The sequence below is a fragment of the Talpa occidentalis genome, unplaced genomic scaffold (genome assembly GCF_014898055.3).
Source record: "Talpa occidentalis isolate TD23 unplaced genomic scaffold, MPIMG_talOcc4v2.1 talOcc4.5, whole genome shotgun sequence".
NCBI classification, from domain to species: Eukaryota; Metazoa; Chordata; class Mammalia; order Eulipotyphla; family Talpidae; genus Talpa; species Talpa occidentalis.
The window spans coordinates 123,927,195-123,947,663 of NW_023604861.1; the positions used below are offsets into that span (position 1 = coordinate 123,927,195).

Here is a 20,469-nt window from a genome sequence, read left to right on the forward strand (position 1 = left end):
AAACAGACATTACTTTTATCCAGCTGGCAAGGAGGCAATCTGTGGCAATGCAGAAATGAAACTTTGGGACAAAGCAATTGGGTTACTTTGGACTATGTAACGGTAAAATGAAATACTGGACAAAATCAGATATGATCTAAATATCTCTTTAAACTTCCTTCCTAAAATTCAGAGGAAACTAAGATTGTCCACAGGTAGAGGATAAAAGAGAATGGAGGAAAATCAGGTTCCAGTATCCTGAACACTCCTTAAAAAGGTAAGGAACCCCCCTCAAAAAAAAAAAAAATTTGAAATATCTAAACAAGAGAGACATTCAAAAAACCAGTACTTGCTGACTGCTTACAATTTACCAAACTCCTGCAACCCTCACAAACACTTCACCTGGCAGGGACACTTACTCTCATTTCACAGACAAGGAAACCAAAGTTTGGACTAAACGGTACTTGCTCAAAGTCACACACAGGCAGTAAAAGTGGCACATCTGGGACAGAAAACTAGGTCTGTCTCCAGAGGCTAACTTCTTCTCTCTGTGATGCTGCCTCCCTAAGGGAACTCTCTGAGCTCAGGTTTTAACAGTACACATGAGCAGCCGGATTTACAACATGGGGAGCGGTGGGGGGGGGGGTCTTTCCATTTTTATGTCTTTTCCAAAATTAAATCATGTACACATAATTGTCACTTTCAGAAGCAGGATAAGTAAAAGTTAAAAAGAGAGGTGCAGGGCCTCCCCTGTGGCGCAGCAGTTGAGCTCTGGGCTGAGAAGCTGCATGCAGCCTCTGCAGTGCCGGTTCGATGCCCTGCCACCGGCAAGGGTTCCACATGGCGTGACAGAACTCACCTGCTGCGCCCGCTGCTCCCCTCAGCAGTGTATTTTGTCAGTCTGCCTGTTCTGTTCCCTGCTCTGGCTCTGGTGAATTCTCTCACCCTCCTGCGCTTCTGACTGTACCCAGTTCTTGTATAAATAAATAAATAAATCTTTAAGGAAAAAAAATCTTATTAAAAAAAAAAGAGAGAGACACAAAACTAAGCACAGTTAAAAAGCAGGAGGCAGTTCATTAGATGAGAATGAGGAAGAATCAAACTAGAATGAGATACCATCCAGAATCTTAGACGACAAAACGGCCCTCTGTATTCAGAAAAGAACTAGAAAAAAATTGGTATCCAACAGGGACAAGGGCCTTGCAAGTTTCTTGAACTTAGATTTGTTTGTGTTTGTTACAAATTTCAGTTGAATGGGATTTTTTTTTTTTGGTCTGATTTATCCATTCAATAAATATTTATAGAGCAATCGTTTTCTCTAGGCACTGGGTATTTCAAACAGAGAGGTTTCTAAATATACACCTAAACAGACTCTTCTCCATGTGTCCACAGGAAATGCTTATTCTACTGTAGATTGAGAATGCTTATTCTACCATACCAAGAATGCTTATTCTACCATAGATTGTAATACCAAAAAAACAAAAAGAACAAAATGTGGTAGACTCATAGGGCGGAATCTTTTTTTTATAATTAAATAAATGATTTTAATATCTAAGTCATGAACTGTTAAGGATAAGATTCAAAAGACACATTGATGAATAAGTTGCAGAATGACACACAGTAACTTTCATTTATATGGAATTATAAACACAAAAAGATAATATATATTATTTCCAGGCACTCATATGTAGTATAGTAATGACATGGCCTGAAATATTCACACTAAATATAAGGTAGTGGTTGCCTCTGGGGAGCAATGGGAATGGGACAAGAAAGAAAAATGGAAGGATTTCGATTTTATGTTTAAGGTTTTATTTCCTTCAATTAAAAAACAAGTGGTAAAGGAAATATGACAAAATATTAGTGTTTGTTCCTTCTGATGTAGATATGTACAGTATATGTGCTCACTGTCACTGCACTTTCTGCATTTTTCAGTAATTTCCTATTTTAAAAGTGAAATGCAATGGAGAAAAACATGCACAATAACAATACCGGTAACAAACATGCCAGTGAATGGATGACGCTTATTTACGTCAGAAATAATAAACAGAAAACTAAGGGCAAGGGGATTTAAATGGTGAGAGACACATCATGTTCCTGGACTTGAAGACAAAATATTTAAAGCTTTAAATCTCAATTTTCCCAAGAACAATTACTTAAAATAATTTCAATGCTAACCAAAATCTCACCAGGATTTATTTGTTGGAGAATACAGACAAAATTATGCTACCACTCATTTATGCCAGAGTTTCTCAAACATTAAAGCAGGAAGCAATCGCCTGGGGATCTTGTTACAATGCAAATTCTGATTTAGTCTCAGGTGGCACCAGGGACTGCATTTCTAACAAGCTCCCAGTGACGCCAAAGCGATTAGACAGAGCCACACTTTGCGTAGCAAAGATCTGGAAAGTAAATGTAAGAGAAATAAGGCAGAACGGTTGAACCAAAAGGGGAGTGTGCATAGTTCAATAAACACTAGCGTGTGCAGCTGTGCGTCAACAACTACACAGGCAGGTGATGACAAACAGCCACCAGTTCATTCAAATAATAATGATAATGTTACACTCATTCAGTGCTTACTAAGTGCCAAGGACTATTCTATGCACTTTACATATATTACCTCATGAAATCCCCATACCATATGCGGTAGGTACTACTATTATTCTCATTTTATCAAAGAAAAAACAAAAGTGAAATGCCCAAGATTACACAACTGGTAAGTAAGTGGTTGAATCGGGATTAAACCACACTGATCTTAATGTCTACACTATGCTGCACATTTACCAATCTAACTACAACCAAACTTGAAGCTTCTCACAGCAAAGAGAAAAATTAATCAAAGGAAAGTGGGGTCAGGGATACAGGCAGTATGTGCCCCTGCAAGTCAAGATGGAATAAAGAGGACCATGCTTTGTTCTTCCATCTGAAACCATCAACTAAACCAAAGGAAACAGGGCCTCGCTGGTGGCACATGGGGCTAAGTCTCACCACCATCATGCTATCGCCTTCCACTGCAGCACGAGTTCGATCCCTAGCCAAGGAGCTACCCACATGGTGCAGCAGACCTCTCCTGTCTTGCCCGCTGCTCCCCTCAGCAGTGTATTTCAATAGATCTGCCTGTTCTTCTCCCCACTCTGTCTCTGGTGAATCCTCTCACCCCCTGCACCTCTGGCCTACACCTTAGTTCTTGTATGCATAAATAAATAAATCTTTTTTAAAAAAAGGAAATAAATAAAGCATAGTTTTCAAGACACTGGACGTCAGTCAGTGAAAGACACAGGTCCTAGCAGACAGGACAACAAGGTGAGTATTACCACTGCCCTGAGAGCTTCAGGCTGTGGCACAGAGAGGGAAACCAAGAAAAAGCCCAGAAGACTCCTTGAGTTAAGGAGCAAAGCTGAGAGCCCAAGGAAACCCAGGCAGCTCAAGGCCACAGGCAGAGCACCAGAGAGGACACAGCTGCACACAGAACCGCAAGTGCCGCAGGAGGACTCAGCACATGCTCGGAAGGGAAAGAGCCACGGGAAAGGACTGGAGGTGAGGCCCAGTGCTCACAATGGGAATGGACAGTGTCTGTTCCCACCAAAAAAACTGGAAACAAATTCACGGAGCATTGGGTAGAACACTTAGTGGTGAGGAATAATTAGCCCCAGAGGAGGCTGCTCTAGAACCACCTAACAAGACATAAAAACAAGACCAGAAAGAGTCAAACTTTTCCAAGTAACTTCCCTGCCTCCAAGAACAAAGCGCAAGAGTGTTTATAGGAACTCAAAAATATCTGGGACCCACCAAGGTAAAATCCACAATGTCTGGCATCAATCAAAGGGTGACCGCCAGGCATGGAACATAACAGAGTACATACAGATGTGGAAACATAATGCTATACACCTGTACAGATCACAAACGAATGTTTCTTCATTAACTTTCTTTAAAAGATTTCCAGATTACCAGACATGCAAAGGAAGGGGAAGATAAGACCCATAATCAGGGGAGTAATCAACTGAAGCAGACCTAGAACAGCTACAGCAAAGCTGAAAGGATTCAGAAATGCTCAAGGAAGCCCTTCATAAAGAAGGAGAAACCTGGATCTACACAGAGGAATAAAGAAGACTAGAAATGGTAACTGTGTGGGTGAAATAAGATTTATTATTATTATTTAAATCTCTTTAAGAGATAATTCACTGTTTATGGGCTTTTTAACATACATAATATGCTTCTGTGCAAACTGACCCTGAAGACATTCAAAGCCAAAGACTCTAAAATCTTTAGGACAAAACATTGTCTTGCAGGCAACACCGAGTTGCATGTCTGAGCTCTGGTTTTAATCTCAATCTCAATCTCAATTTTGTTTTGTTTTGTGATTATGGCATTACAGGGGATCAAGCAGGGCTGGGCAGGCTCCACGTCAGGGAAGTGCCAGGAGATAGGGACCAGCAGGGGGCAGTGTTAGACACCTCAGAGCAGAAGCAACCACTGATGTGAGGATGGTTGTCTTGATTTAGTGGGAAGGATACAATTCAGAGACATCACTTAGCAAAGAAAGGTGAAAGACTGGGGATGCAGGAGGCTCCAGCTGTTTGGAGGCCCCAGTGTAATACAACAGACTCGCCCCCTAGCTTCCATCTCCTGGCTCATAGGGCCTATCGGTCACCCCAAATGGCCATCTTTAGAAACAGAGCAGTGGGCATTGGGGGTAGCAGCTGGACTTCATGAGGCAGAGATCTTCTGAAGGTCCTCTAAGCAGGTGATGAACCCCCTTCATGTTGGGGAAGGCATCCAGACACTTGGGCTCAAAAATAAGAAGTTTGTCAAGAAAGGAGGTTGTCATAAGCCAGGAAATCCACATAGCTGTCTTTGTCTCCTGCAAACCAAGGCTTCTTCCCCAGAAACTGGGAGTAGTGCTTCACCATTTCAGGGAGTCCTTCAAGTTACTCCAGTTTCAGCTTCTCAAAGCCAGGGTTGTAGCAGACCCTGGCCAGTGGTCCTAGGCTGTCAAAAGCTTCTCCAAATATCCATGCCAATCTTCTCTGTCTCCCCACAGGCTGTGCACACGAGTGATGCAGCAGGTTGCTCTGGGTGAGCTTGTGAGCCCCATCAACTCAGTGGGGCAGACTGGGGACGTCCAGACCCAGCCTGAAGTTTTCATTCAGCCACTGGCTTGTCATTGCCCGTCAAGCACTTCTTATCCCCACAGTGAGAGTCAGTGCTTCGGAAGCGGGCAGGTGACCTGAGCCATCCTCAGGTGCCCTGGTAACCGGAAGTCACAGCCATGGTGCTATTTTTTTGGACTTGAAATTTATCCTTGACCAGGGGCAGAGTGAAAGTCAATCTTCATTTTAATAGCTCCCATCTCATTTGAAATAAAATACAAATTCCTTAGGAAGGTGTAGTGATCCTGCATGATCCAGCCCTTCCCTTCTCCAATTTCACCTCCTACCATTCTGCCCTCATTATTCCACTAATTCTTAGGCTGCAGCAGGCTTTGTGTGCCTTTAGTTTCCCCATCTTGCCCGGAACACTTCTCTCCAGGCTCTTCTCATGCCAGCTCCTTCTGCTTCTTTAGATGACCACCCTCTAAAGTACCCTCTCTGCCCCATGATCTGCTGCCACAGCACCCTCTTTGTGGAGTTTCTCTTCTCCACAGAATTCTTCATAACTTATAACATTGGTTTATTCACTTGTTTGTCTGTTTTCCCTACTAGGACATCTATTTCTAGCATCTAGGACAGTACTGAAGACATTATAAGCCCTCAATAAAAACTCATTAAGTACAATTCTTATTTTCAGCGGACACTGCCTATAGCATACTAAAAAGAAAAGTGAAAGGGGTCCAGAAATCATGACACTGAGGGATTAGTGAAGGAATCAGAAATACGGAGCCTAAGAAAACACAGGCTAAGTAAAAATATTTAAATTGTCTTCGAATATTTGAGGGCTGTCAGATAAAGAAGTGTTTGATCCACGTATCAAACTAGCACGAGGCATCCAAAGTTTCAAGGACACATATTCTGGGTTCCAAATACTTTATATACTTACATGTTACATGTATATTTGCACATTTTATATATTTAAATATTACAACAAAAATATTTTATCACAACTGAAACATTTTAGCAATGAATAGACTATTTCATTAGTTTCCCACTACTAAAGATATCCAAATGGCTCAGTTAGGTTATCTATGAGAGAGCCTGAAAAGAGAATTTCTGCAGTGGGAGGAACAAGGGAAAATTAGACTACAGGTCCATTCAGATACTAAGAATCTACAATTCTAAGAATATAGGCAATGTTTAATTTCACTTACACAAGGGGCTCAATATCGTCTATCACCTTATACCCAATGATTTATTCAACAAACACTGAGCAATATCAACAAATGGCTCTATTAGCCCTAATGAGCTAAACAAGACAAGACTGCCGCTCCATCCCAAAGAGTTTCTAGTCTAAGGAAATAAGACAACTATGACTCAGATTGAATGAGGGTTCAGAAGCAAGGTACAAAATACTTTCATTTAAGGTTTTTTTCTGCATAACTGATTTTGTTCTATCTGAAAATAAATGCAGTCAATTTTGATAAAAGCTGCAAATAACTCCTGGGATCTAGACACAGGTTTTATGTAATACTTTTGATGACTGCACGGTAAACTGCTATAGAATCCGAGCACATAGAAACAGCATACTTGGAGATAAGTAGTTATTAGGATGGATCTGAATAAAAGAAAAATTCCCAATCCAACAGTTTTATATCTGCTAATATTTTAAAACTGCATTATCTCTACTTCCAAACACAATTTGAAGTGATGACCCAATATTTTGCCTGTAAAACTCTAACTTAATTAGAAATGTAACAAACCTATCAATTTATCTCCTTGTTTTCTTTTATTCCTTCACCGACAATGACCCTGGAGAAATAAACCCAAATAGATAAACCCAGAATACTTCTAGATTTACATTTTACAGAGGAGATTTTAATGAACCAATTTAAATATGAACCAATCTCACCCCACAATCTAGGAAAAGCTCTCTCACCCTCTATGCCTAAGCACATGAGCTCTTTTCAAGTTTTACTATATTTTATTTGTGTGTAAGCTGCTAATTACAATGGGAAAGAATTCAGATAGGATCCAAATTAGGTTCCCCAGTGTACTGAAACACAACGTGTTATATTGTCACCTAAGTTTGCATCATTTCAGCAGTGAGTGTTTGGTTTAACTAGAATCCTGTCATCTCAGAGATAGCAGACCTCTTAGAGACAGAATTTTTAAATCATTTTTTTTAGCACATGGCTTTTTAGCAAGTCAGTATATTTACCAAAAAAAATACATCAATAGCAGAATAATGCTAGATGTCTTAAGCACCACTGCATTCTAAAAATAATTATCTTCTGAATCCATCATGATGCTTAAAATGAACATTTTTACATAATAAAAATGCTGATAGCAGAAATAAAATGTTTAGCTTAAGCAGAAAAAGCAATAATTTTTGAAAAAGAAAAAGGTTAGCAATTTTATAAAAACCATAGCAATGGCTTTAGGTAACACTATGCATGCAAAAAGCACTTAGACAGAAGTCAAGTTACCAGGTCACAGAAAAGAAACAGTAACTTAACATACCACAGTCTGAAGGCATTGGTGCTGCAGAGATGGAAAATATAACTGGTGTATCAGAACCTGGAAATAAAAATGGGTATTTTCCAATCAAAGGATATCCTTCTAATGGAATATCTGGAAGGTCCTCTATGGTCATCTTCTAGGAAGCCACCTTTAATGAGAGGGAAGGAAATATCTATTATGTTTACATGCAACTTAGAATGATGTCCTTCAATCACAAAAAGTCTATATTCTTTTTAATATCTAACCTGCTGCCATTTTTGCTCCTACTGACATTTTTTAATTCTAAGCTCCAAGGATCACTTTCAGAGAGAAAGAGGGAGGGGGAACTGTCCTTTTAGCAAACTGTTCTTAAACAATATATATTCCTTCACACTGCCTCTTACTAGTCATAGGTACATGCAATCTTTTTATTTTTCATTGAGGTAACATTGGCTTCCAGCACTGTATATGTTTTAGGAGTACAGATTCACACTTCTTCAAATGTGTGCTTCTACACTGCATGTAATCTTTTCAGACAAAGCTCTAGATAATTTTTAAAACTATGTTTTCCCAATAATAGGTGAAAACATTTTAAAATGCTGAGCGCATCTAATTAGGTGATGCTCTCTTTACTTCAGTAACAAGCATGGATATATCATGCCATGTACCTACTGCAAAAAAATAATCTAGTTCAGAAAGTTCTCGTCACTTTCTAACATCAATGAAAAGTAATCGCATCACCCACATAAATCAAAGACCTTCTGGACTTTGTTTCCCTTCTTCACAGGATCTAAAACAGGATCTATTCCTCATAACCCAGTAGGATATTAACAACCATGCCTTTAAAGCCACATCACTTTTCCTAGAAAATATGAGCCCTTTAAACAAATTTGTTCTAAGTGAGACTGGTGCTGCACCCCAGCCCGAACATCAGGAACAATGGAGAAAACAATGTACACCTTAATAAAGCTGACCCGTGACATTAAAAACGTTCCAGTCTCCTTTGCATCAGTTCTTTATAGCCTGGAATATTATGACATGCTATAGCTGTATAAACAGGAATTCATGTTTTAAAAAATCAAATAAAAATTAGTTTAGATTATTACTGTGCAAAAAAATAGAATTTAGCCGACAACTTACTCTAGCAGGTAACACCATGCTGGAGGTCACGCGATGGGGCTCTACTGTACATGGCTAGTCAACGCCATGTCTAACCAAATAGGCTTCCCTCGACCACCAACCAGGCCACCTCTCTGAGCTAACTGGTTCTTTTCAACTTGGTTCATGTTTTCTGAATACTAGCAGGAACTGGTAAAGAGTAAGGTGTTTTCTTTTTGTCTCATAGGATGCATGTTAATATGGACATGGACACTGTATATTAAATAGCCAAATCCAGTTTCACATTAAAGGTATTCAGGTTTTCTAGAATACTAAAATTACATGCCACCAAATACACCCTAAGTAACTGTATACATACATGATATAGTAAGTACAACTGAATTCCTCAAACTTTGATTTATGTAGGTATCCCATCCTACCCACCCCATCGCCCTAGTCAACTCTGAACAAAGCAATCTCACCTGGTTCTAATGTCTCTTGATTTTCTAGCCTCCCTCTTCCACACAAAATAACGGTGAGCAGAGATGCCCACTAACTTCCTCAGAATGGCTCGGGGCCTCACTAACAAGCTTCACTAGGGCCAAGAGATTTCTCAGATTGATTAGGGGTATGGATTCTAGGGCAACATCCTTGAGCTCTCAATGGGAGACCTACGCCCATCCACATGAGCTGGAATCATGAGACCCTTTCATTCAACTTCAATAGTATTTTATCATGAGTCTTTATTTGCATGAGGCTCTGTAGAGTGAGGTAAAAAGTATCAGGCTTTTCTCCCCTCCTGCCATTAGGACAGATGACAGAACCCTGTGGTCCCGAATGCATGCCTGATGGCGGGCACCTGGAATAGGGTGTGGACATATGTAGATGGGATTCACTTGGGCTGAGACTGGGCTTTTAGGGGCGGCGGCGTGGGGACGTCAGCAGAAACCGAGAGAAGAGATGCAGTAGAAGCTGAGAAGCAGAAAAGCAGAAGCAGAACCAGAACCACGAGAGAGCAGAGCAACAGAGATCATCAGAGAGCCCAGATAGAGTGAAGACTTGCTAGGGGCTGGGAAGCCTGCCAGCCTCTCGGCCCCCCAGCACCCCTGCCTGCCATGTGCCTGGTGAATCCCAATAAAAGCCTGCAAAAGCCACTAAGGGTTTCAAGACTCCTCCTTTACCCGGTCTGCTGGATCAGAAAACCTGCACTGTGGCCTTCCTGCCCCTACAGGCTCCAAAAAAATCATGTAACCAAAACAGACATTTAAAACATATCTCCAATAATCCATTTATTTGCTTCACATGAAATCTGTTCATTAAACAAGTATTTACAGTACTGATAGTTCTAAGCCCTAGAGAGAACAAAGTATGCCTACCCTCTTGAAGTTCATTTAGTCTTTCAACAAATATTAAGAGTGTTTCTCACTAAGCTGGAGGTTGAGCATAGCAAAGGCAAAGAAAATAGATATGCCCTAGCCCTCGTGTAGATTACAGCCTACTGTAGAATTCCTACAAGAAAGTTGCAATTACTGGATAATTGTACTAAGTGCTGTGGCCCAAGAGTGCTGGGAACACCTAGCGCAGATTCAAGAGAATATGTGAAGGCTTCCTGGGGGACAATTTAAAGCTGCACTGTCCAACCAGGTAGCTACTAGCCACAAGTGACTGCTTAAATTAAATTAAAGACTCTGTTCCTCCTTGGCTCTAGCCCCATTCAGGCCAGCAGCTGCCAGAATGAATAGAGCAGAAAGAAAACTTCCCTGGTTGCAGAAAGTCCCACTGAACAGCACTGACGCTGCTTTCCAAACAGTGCTGCTCAGACGCCACAGGAGAAAACAACAGACAGGTGCCCAGCGCAGCACAGTTAATGATACCTAATTAACACGGAAACACGAACCCTAAAAGTTACCAGACTTAGGTTTAAACAGGGGAAAGAGTTAAGTTGATCCTGTACCACGAAGATCACTAGTATGTGATTCAACATTAGAGTTGTTAATAAGCAACAGAAGAAACTATATAAATACCACTTTTTAAAAGGCCCTGCTGGTGGGAACTGTAGCTGGTAAATCTGAAACGTTTGAAGTAGAGCCTATAATGCTATGGCAAATCTCCTATGAGCCATATTCATAATAAATATATTCATTCATGACAGGTCAAGTTCCAATGTGACAGCACAGCTAGTTCATATTAATGAAAGCACTTAAAAGTGCCTGTTTCTGTTAGCAAAATAAGAATCAGGGCGGTTTTGCATCATGAAAGCGTAGAAAGCCAGACTTCTGCCATTTTCAACTGGTCTTTCCCTCCATAGAGGCGACTTGTCCTGCACCTTGTGATCTGCCACATAGAAGACAGATTTCAAATGGTGTGGAAGATTCATAAATAACTAATGTTCGACGCGAAAGTGCAGTACAATTGAAGTATGAGGAAGCTGTTTCAAAGAAGGAAGTTTTTTCTAATCGACATATTTCAAAGGCAGCATTTATTTATACTCTGATACTGCTACAATAGGAGGCACAGTCTAGCTGGGATTATGTAGCAAGTTACTGCCACCCTCTGACACGCATCAAAACATTGTCTCCGAACACGGTTTATTCCCAATTGCCTACATAGTGTCTGTGTGCACGACTAGCCAGACCCCCAATTCAAGAGAGAGTTGACATCAGAGACTCATCAACCTAAGTCGCCAGGATGCGATCTTGACGCCTGTATCCAACTTCTTCTCCCAATTCCCACAATTTGGAACTAAGCAATCTCGGGGTAGCAAAATCTGGAAGCCGAGTCAGGTGGTTTAGCTCTGAATTCCCAGAGGCAAAAGGTTTCTCAAGCAATTTAATAAGCAAAGGGAAGGCGAGAGCGCCTCGGTGGAGGCAGCCGGCGGCTCTCCGCGCGCGGCACATCCAAGCGCACGGAGCACACCCGGCGCGCCGGGGCGGTCAAGGCTGCAGGGACAGATCGGGGACCCCAGCCAGCTCCGCCGCGGGGCCCGGCGCGTCCCGCACCCCTGGCGGCATCGCTCCTGAAGTTGAGCCGCCCGCCCGTGAGCAGCAGCGAGCAGAAGCGCGCACGCCCGCCGGTGGGCCTCGCCGCCCAGCCCGCGCCCCGGCGCCGCCCTGGGGGGGCCTCCGGGAGCCGGGACACCCGCGCTTCTGGAAGCCGCGGCCGGGCACCCGCCCCCCCGGCGCCCCCACCCCCGCGCGGCCCTCCGGGACCCGCCAACCGCCCGGCCGGCGCCCACGCCCACCCGGCCCGCAGCCCCCGCGCGCTCCCGCCCCACCTGCTCCCCGGTCGCTCGGGCTGCCGGCTGGGAACGCGGGGCCGCGGAGGAAAGGCCAAGGGGCGCGCTCCTCCCCCGCGCCGGTGTCCAGTGGCCGGCGCGCCGCTCCCCGACCTCGTCCGGCCCCTCCCGCCTCCGCGCCGCGCGCCGGAGCCGGGCCCCACGCGGGGTCGGCGCGCGCGCGCAGTGCAGCCACCCCGGCTGCGCGCAGGCCTGGGAACCCGGTGCCGCGCACGCGCCGGGTGGCGAGGGGGCCCGGAGGCGGGAGCGCGCGCCTGCGCCCCGCACCCCCTGCCTGCCCCCCGCACCCCCTCGTCCCACGGAAGGAGGGACCTGGAGGTTGGGACTGTCGGGGGAGCCTGGTGGGTTAACCTTGGGTGGAGGTGGTGCCGCTGTAGTATTTCCACCCAGTCCCAGGCAGCTCTCCGGGGAGCCCCCCAGACCAGGGCAGTAATGGGTGAAGCAGCCCTTGGCATGCTGCACAGTCATTCCTCGGATAAGGCCCTCTGCGAGTCTCCTGATAGGGCCCCCTTGGGCTAGACGCGCCCCTACCACCACCTTAGGGCCAGGGACCACATGGCTTACCCTTTGGGGGCTCCCCAGTGTCTAGTCCCCGAGCATGGTCCAGAGTGGGTCCATTAGTCAGGTACCTGTTCTCAGGTCTTACTGTGAAAAGCCTGATCAATGCTATAGCCACGTTTAATAATTGCGCCCAAGGGGAGAGTGAGTAGTCTTCCCAGAAGTTTCTTTTCTTACTCTTTGCGGGGGGCTCAGCCCCTTCTCTCCTGGTTACCTCCCTCATCCATCTCCCAAGAATTAAACGGTGGTGAAGCTGTGACGGCTAACAGACATGAAGGCTCACCGCCTGACATCATCCAGGGGGAGGAAACAGGCACTACCTGACACTTAATAAGTCCCGTAGTGAAGGAACTAATGAGCCTGTTGTTTCTCCCTGACTGAGGTTTTAACACAGTCGGTCGTGTTACCACGTAACAACTCTCTTTCAGGCCTTTTTGTGCTGCATCTGAAATACAAACTACTTCAATGAATTCCATGTTCACCAGCACAGTGTCTGTCCATAGCAGATGCTGCATGAGTATCTCCCAGGGGAGGCCAGCAGAGGAAAATACTCAGCACACCAAGCATCTCTTCCTGTCAGAAGGACTGATTCCAGGGACTGCAAAAGGCCCCCTTCCAGTTGCTTGGCTTGACTCCCTTACCACCTCCTCCCACCAAGTGGCCATAGATAGACACTCTCAGTAACCAGGAACTCACACCTTTTGAAAGCAGCGGCTCCACATCCACCCAAGGTTACCTCATGAAGCTCCCCTGATAGTCCTAACCTCTAGGTCCTTCTTCCTTTGACCAGTCTTGTTGAGAAGTTCTCCCTCCCTTGTGAGCTAAATTCTAGCTCTCTGAATCTCATCCTCATTGGCTTCTCTTTCTGCCTGGGGACCTGCAGATCAAGTCTGACTCCATGGTGTCCAGACAAGCATCTCTGTCCCTCTAGCTGCTCCTGACATGACGTGGTCATGATCCCACTCACCAGGGGGTTGAGGAACTCTTCGTGATGCATCCCAGCTTGTCTGGAGCTCTCTTAAAAGTGACACTCAGGGATGAACAGGGAATCGTGTTGAGTGAAGAGAGAAACTGCCATCTCTCTCCCAGCCCTATGTATCCATGTGCATGGCTTAAAATAGCAGATGTGTTTGCATCAGTCACATTATATTGTTGAATCAGGTGGAGCATAATGTCAACTAAACCCATAGCACTTGTGCAATATTTAAGCACCGTGACCATCCCACAGTCCCTGATGAGCTGCCAGTTTGTCTGTCCCAGCAGGTCCAGTATCTTCCTGTTCTCTCAGGATGGTAATGTGATTTAGGTGCTTCCTCCTGCCTTTGGGAGTTCCACCTCCTTATCCCTGCTCTCATCACACCCTCCTCTTGTCTAACCTCACCCACCTTTTAAAACTGGTTGAAAGATGGAAGGCGGCTGCCCTTAGCTGGTTTTAAACAACTATGAGTCCTGTTGTATGAAGCCATAGAAACTCTTAAAAATCTGTGTGTAGTAGAAAGTGCTCCTGCCAAAGTTTACACAGGTATACAGTTCACTTTTATTGCTGATTTAAATTATCCCTCTGAGATCCATTATCCCTCTGAGATCCCACTATTGGCATATGACAGAGTAGCTAGCTGAGTTGTTCTTAACTATAATGAAGTCTCAGTTAGAACCAGCCAGGTCATGGTTTTTTCTGCTACACCCAAATGCCACACAGCACATAGGCAAATGAGGATACCAAGCCATTAGGGAGTCTCCCACTTGCCTGGCTACCTTTGTTCACAAAACTGAAGTTAGTCCCTAGACCACGACCAAGAATGCAAGATCATGCTTCCCCAAACACCCCCACGGGTCCTGCAGATTTTAGAAGCAGTTATGGCTCTTGTTAACAAGGTTCAGGCCAGTCAATAATATGGGGCCATAATTTGGATCTTGAGCCATCCACTAGGGTGGGAAGGCACATGGGGATATGGTGCAGATGCACCTACTGAGATTTAAAACTATCGAAGTCACAACAAGCTTCTCAGAAACAATGCAGCAGTAAACTGCAGTCCCAGGAGGGGGTCAACATTGGTGGTCAACATCTGTGTAAACAAGAGGCATAATGACCACTGTCTGGCTCGTTACCTGTGTCATCTTGTCCTCATTTTAAAAATGAAGAAACAAACTCTCAGAAGCTATGGAACTTACTCAGTGAACTTTGGGACAGAAAATAGATTTGAACCTTAATCTCTCTGATATGAAGACCTTTGTTGATCTGCTGTTTTTGCTTCACCTATGGAGCATGTCCTCTTGGGTGGTCAGGACATGGAAATGCTGCATCAAGCAGCTCTCATGATTCCTAAATTCAGAAAACAGAAAGTCGGCATCAGGAAATTCTGCTGGCAGCTAACAGGACCCCAAACCATGACAAAAAGGTTAGGAAAAAGTGGAAAAAGAAAGAGGGTCACTGCCCTTGTGTGGCCTTATCACTCATAGGGAAGGAAGACAAGGACTCAGTTTCCAGAATGTAGATTTATAAGGACATTAGCTGTCAGAAGTAGGGTGTCACGTTGGAGTACAACGTGCCCAGATAGTTAAATGCAGAATATCAAGCACCAGATGGATCTCCTAAAATATGCCCATTTGCGATGACAGAATGATAGGATTGTCACCATGGAAAACCTAACAGAAATCAACTATTAGAAGTAATAAGTGACTACAAGGTTGCCAAGTACAAAATAAATTTCTAAAAATCAATCACTTCCTCTACATTAGCAGTAAGCAACCAGGAAGTCCAATAGACAGTAAGAAGCCATTCACAATAGCAATTATGTCCAGCATAATATCCAGGAATTAAACTAACAGCTTACAAGAACTTTATAGAGAAAATTCTAACACTCTATTTGAGAACATAAAAATATTGAAAAAAATGAAGATATTTAATGGATAGGATTATTTTACATTGCAAAAATGTCCCTTTTGTCTCTATAATCAATGTTAGACCAACCAGAATTCCAGCAAGAACTCAAATTTTAAGAAACTTCCATAAACTTGCAGAATGTATGAGGAAAAATAAAAATTTAAATAGCTTAGTCAATTTTGAAAAGCATAGAGAGGAAACCTGCCCTGCCAGATAATTATGTCATTACTACATAGTGATAAAAATAGTCTGGTACAAGTACAAGAACAAACAGAACAGTAGACTAGAATAGAGAACCCAGAAGCAGACCGTGGGACCTCAGTGCAGAGGTGGGACCACAAATCAATGAGAAAAATATAAAATTATTTAGAAGATGGTATTGAAGTAATTGGATGAATTTTTTAAGAAAAAGTTAAATTGGAAATTCTGTGCCTACTGTATACAAAGTTAACTCTGGATGAATTAAAGACCTATTTATGTAAGTTAGAAAAAAAAAGGCAGTGGACTGCATTTTGAATGTGGGCTAGGGGTTTGCTCCATAAGACATAATAGCACAAAAATCTTCAAAGTTGGTGAGATTTGACTATATCACAATTAAGGTATTTCTTCAATGATGAACACCACAGGGAAAGGTAACAGACAGCTGACAAAGTGGGAGGAGATACATAGTCTATGCTAAAGCAGGCAGGGAGTAAAATCTAAAATATGTAAGGAGCTTCTACAAATCAACACAAAGAAGTTCAGAAAATTCTACATAAATATGAGGCAAGGAACCACCCTGGCGGCACAAGGGGTTAAGACACGGCACTAAGAAGCTGTCCACAGTCACTGTGGCCTGAGTTCAAACCCCGGCCAGGGAGCTACCCACATGGCGCAGCAGACCTCTCCTGACTCACCCACTGCTCCCCTCAGCAGTGTATTTCAATTAATCCGCCTGTTCTGTTCCCCACTCTGTCTCTGGTGAATCCTCTCACCCTTCATACCTCTGGCCTGTACCACAGGTCTTGTATGCATAAATAAATAAATATTTTTAAAAAAATGACGAGGGACTCCCCGGTGACACAGTGGGTTGAGCACTGTGCTGTGAAGCTGTCCACAGCCTTGGCAGTGTGGGTTCAATCCTGGCAGGCCAGCGAGAATCCCACATGGCTCGGCAGACCTCTCCTGTCGCGCCCACTGCTCCCCTCAGCAGTGTATTTCTGTCGTCTGCCTGTTCTGCTCCCCACTCTGTCTCTGGTGAATCCTCTCACCCTCCCATGCCTCTGGCCTATACCCCAGCTCTTGTATAAAAATAAATAAATCTTTTTAAAAATTTAAAAAAATAAAATAAAATAATGAGGAAAGCATAGAATAGGCAGTTCACAGAAGGAAAGTCAGAATGGCAAGCAAACACAGAAGAGGGACTCAGCCTCTAGTAATGGAAACAAACAGTGTGATACTGACTGAGCCACTAGCTTGCTGGTATATATTTAAAAAACATCTCTCCTTGGGGTGGAGGTGAGGGAAAGGGTGCTAAAGGGGGTCCGGATTTGTTGTGTTTGTCAGTTTCCATGGTGCAAATATTCTCACCGCTGTCAGTTTGAAGCTACTAGTGTGAGGTCACTGAACAAGGAATTGGGAGGAAATATGGTAAATCAGTTTTATGGAGCCAGAGCCAACACACCACTGCTTTATGCACCATCCTGGCAAAAAAATCAGAAAGAAAATTCTAAGGCACGGCAAAAATATGGGGATCCTCTTACATGGCTGCTGGGAAGTGAAACTGGTAAATATATTCCATACAGCAATCTGGCAGTATTTAGTGAAAAAATGATCAGCATGTTTTACCACTTGACAATGCCCCTGCCGGTTATGCCTCGGAAAAGCCCTTACAATGGTTTTCTGAGAACCTTCTTCATGGGGCTTTCTGGAAGCCATCTCTCATTTACTAAGTGATCTCAACCAACCATGGCTTTAAATACCATCTCTATTTTCATGATTACCAAAATTTCTACCTCTAGCCCTGAACTTCAAACATATATTCAACTGCCTACTCAACAGCTAATCTAGGGTACATAAAAGACATCTCAAATATAACATGTTCAAAATAGAACCCTTCCCCCATAACCTTCCTCAGTCGGTAAATGGCAGCACTATTATTCTGTTTGCTCACTGAGTCATCCTTTCTTTCATATTCTGGGATCTCAAACCGAGGGCCCCATCCACATTGTTTTAAAAATGTTTATGACCTCCTTTATTAATAAACAAATGAATCACTACCTCTGAATTCCTTACAAACCAAGGGCTACTGGAGACCTACCACTGCTCACTGGCCTTGCTTTCTTCTGTTTCCTGTTCTTTCTCAAGGTTTCAAGTGGGCACTGCCTGGTAAAGGGGCCCACAAATGAAAGACCTTACCCGCACTATCATCTTGGTTTCACATTTGAATCACCTGCATATCTTTTACCAAAAACACCTAAAGATCCCCTCAAATATTCTAACAGTGGTTCTGAGAGTCATGCTATTCTGTAAGTTTCTCCTCACTTTCCTTAACCTAGTTCCCAAGAAGACACTGATAGATGTATTTTTTATAACTCGTACCAATGGGGTCATTGCTTGCCAGCTTCTCCAGTTGGTGCCACTCCCAAACATACAAGGCACAGCCGCAAAAGAGGGAAGGAGAACAGGAACTTTTCGTGGCATCAGGATCAGGTTTGATCCCACACTGTTGAGCCACGACTGTATTTTTTCATACAGACCACCCAAATTTTGGCCACAAGATACCTCCAAAAACATCTCTGGCACACAAAAACAGCACTGAGTCAGTTTCCATGAGGATGTTAGTTCCAACAGCCCACCAGCCCCCAACTGAAACGCTAACCAAGCTTCTACATATAACTAGCATTTTGTAGAAAGCATAAGGTAGAAAGGAACATTATAAATAACACTCTGAGGATGCATCATCCAAATCCAAAATGTGACAACTTCTACAGGGCAAATACCCCAATTCCTATAACCAAAAAGTATAGATCAAAATATTTACAGCTTTCCACAACCTACAATACACAGAAATTATTAGGATCTAGATTCAAACAAGGAAATTTAAAAAAAAAAAAATGGTGACAGAACTGGGGGGAATTTAATCCAAATGGGATGTTAACTAATATCAAGAAATTTTTATTGATTTTGTCAGGTATGTAATGACATTTTAATTATGCTTTTGTTAAAAATCCTTACCTGTTAGAGATTCAGACCCTATCTGTTTGAGACTCATACAATTATTTTTGATAAAAAGTTTGATGTCTGAAATTTGTTTTAAAGTGCTCCATTAAAAATCGGTGCGTGGTATAAAGAAAATATGGTATATATACAAAGTCAAATACTACTCACCTATAAAAAAAAATGAAATCTTTTGCTATTTGTGACAACATGGGTCTACTTTGAGTGAAATAAATCAGATGGAGGAAGATGAATATTGTATGATTTCACTCATGTGGAATATGAAGATGCAACACATGAAAAAACAAAAGAAAACACACTCTTAGATACTAAACTGGTGGTGACCAGAGGAAGAGGAGGCTGGGAGGAGAATGAAATGGGTAAAGAGGGTCAAGTGTATGGTGGTAGATGGCAGCAGACGTTTGGTGGTGATCACTATGTAGTGCATACAGATGTCAAATTATACTGATCTGGGCCTCCCCGGTGGCGCAGCGGTTGAGCGCTGGGTTGCGAGGCTGCCCGCGGCATCTGCGGCACCCTTTCGATCCCCGGCTGCTCCCCGGCCACCAGAGGAGGGTCCCACATGGCACGCAGACCTCTCCTGCCGCCCGCTGCTCCCCTCAGCAGTGTACTTCGTCACTCTGCCTGCTCTGCTCCCCGCTCTGGCTCTGGTGAATTCTCTCACCCTCCCGCGCTTCTGACTGTACCCAGTGCATGTACAAACAAACAAACAAACAAATAAATAAATAAAAATACATGCCTCTTTAAATAAATAAATAAATAAATAATTTTAAAAAAAAATTATAGTGATCTGCAGCTGAAACTTCTATAATGTCATAAACCAATGTTATCGCAATAAAAATTTACTATAACAACCATGGGGGAGGGACAGATTAAAAAAAAAGAAGACAAAAAACTGATAATTATTAAAGTTGAATAAGGGGTATATTATATTTCTTACAAATTTGAAGACTTTTCCATAATGAAAAGTTTTAAAGCAACAGCATCCCAGAGAGCAGGTGTTATAGTCTAATTCTGTCACTGCTATGACCACAGTGCATACAACAGTATCTAACAAATTCAGTAAATATTTGTTGGTTAAATGGGTCTGGTTCTTTAAATTTCAGTCTCAGTAAAGGTAAGACTATTACATCTAAGGAATTCAGAGATCACAGAAGCTGCCTTTGCATCACATGCCTGCACACACGCTAAATGTGGGGGATTCAGACATCGCTAAAGCATCTGAGTTTTCTCTCCGGTAGCTATTTACAAAACCAGTACATTTTCATCCTTGTTCACTATAAACTGTCAGTTGCTTTAATAGCATCTTGATTAGGGGTTGAGAGAATGTCAGACCCAGTGGAGCTTCTCCAGAGTGGATAGGGAGCAGCTTGCACCTTGTCAACAATGGATCAAATGACTCATCTAACAAAGAAGGCCATTGACAGACCAATTAGCTGGTACTGAGTCACGAGAAAGCCTCCTTTGTTACAAAAACAGCATTGCTAATAAGATCATTTCTGACATTCCTCACCCAGCCATATTTGGAAGGACAGGGAAGTGTGAAGGTAAAAACAAATGTAAATTGCTTTCTTAGGATCACATGGGGTTCAACCCCAGGAGAATCAGTTACAGTCTATCTTTGTAATGCCTATTAAACATATCATGCAATATTTTTATCATCATCAAGATATTCACACAATAATGACACTTAGAAAGACAACCAAATGTACATCTGTCCATCAAACCATGGAAATACATTGAGTGCCTCCTACAAGACTGGAGGGTGGAAGCTATAGCAAGAGTCACTCCTTGCTTTCTAATAAAGAAAAGAGTGTCATGGCTCTAATGGTGGGCAGCCTGAG

At 43.1% G+C, this 20,469-nt stretch overlaps 1 protein-coding gene across 7 annotated transcripts in view; it reads right to left on the reverse strand.

Moving 5' to 3' along the window:
• Positions 1–20,469, reverse strand: part of CLIP4 (CAP-Gly domain containing linker protein family member 4) — a 60,291-nt gene that overhangs the window by 31,034 nt on the left and 8,788 nt on the right. For 3 of the 7 annotated variants that reach the window (XM_054701237.1, XM_054701232.1, XM_054701238.1), the window contains exon 2: positions 7,593–7,649. In XM_054701237.1, the coding sequence (XP_054557212.1) occupies positions 7,593–7,649 (57 nt within the window). Of the gene's footprint in view, positions 1–6,986; positions 6,990–7,592; positions 7,741–11,943; positions 11,989–20,469 lie in introns of those variants that run through there. The other 4 variants (XM_054701234.1, XM_054701236.1, XM_037528282.2 and 1 more) reach the window with 3 other exon arrangements.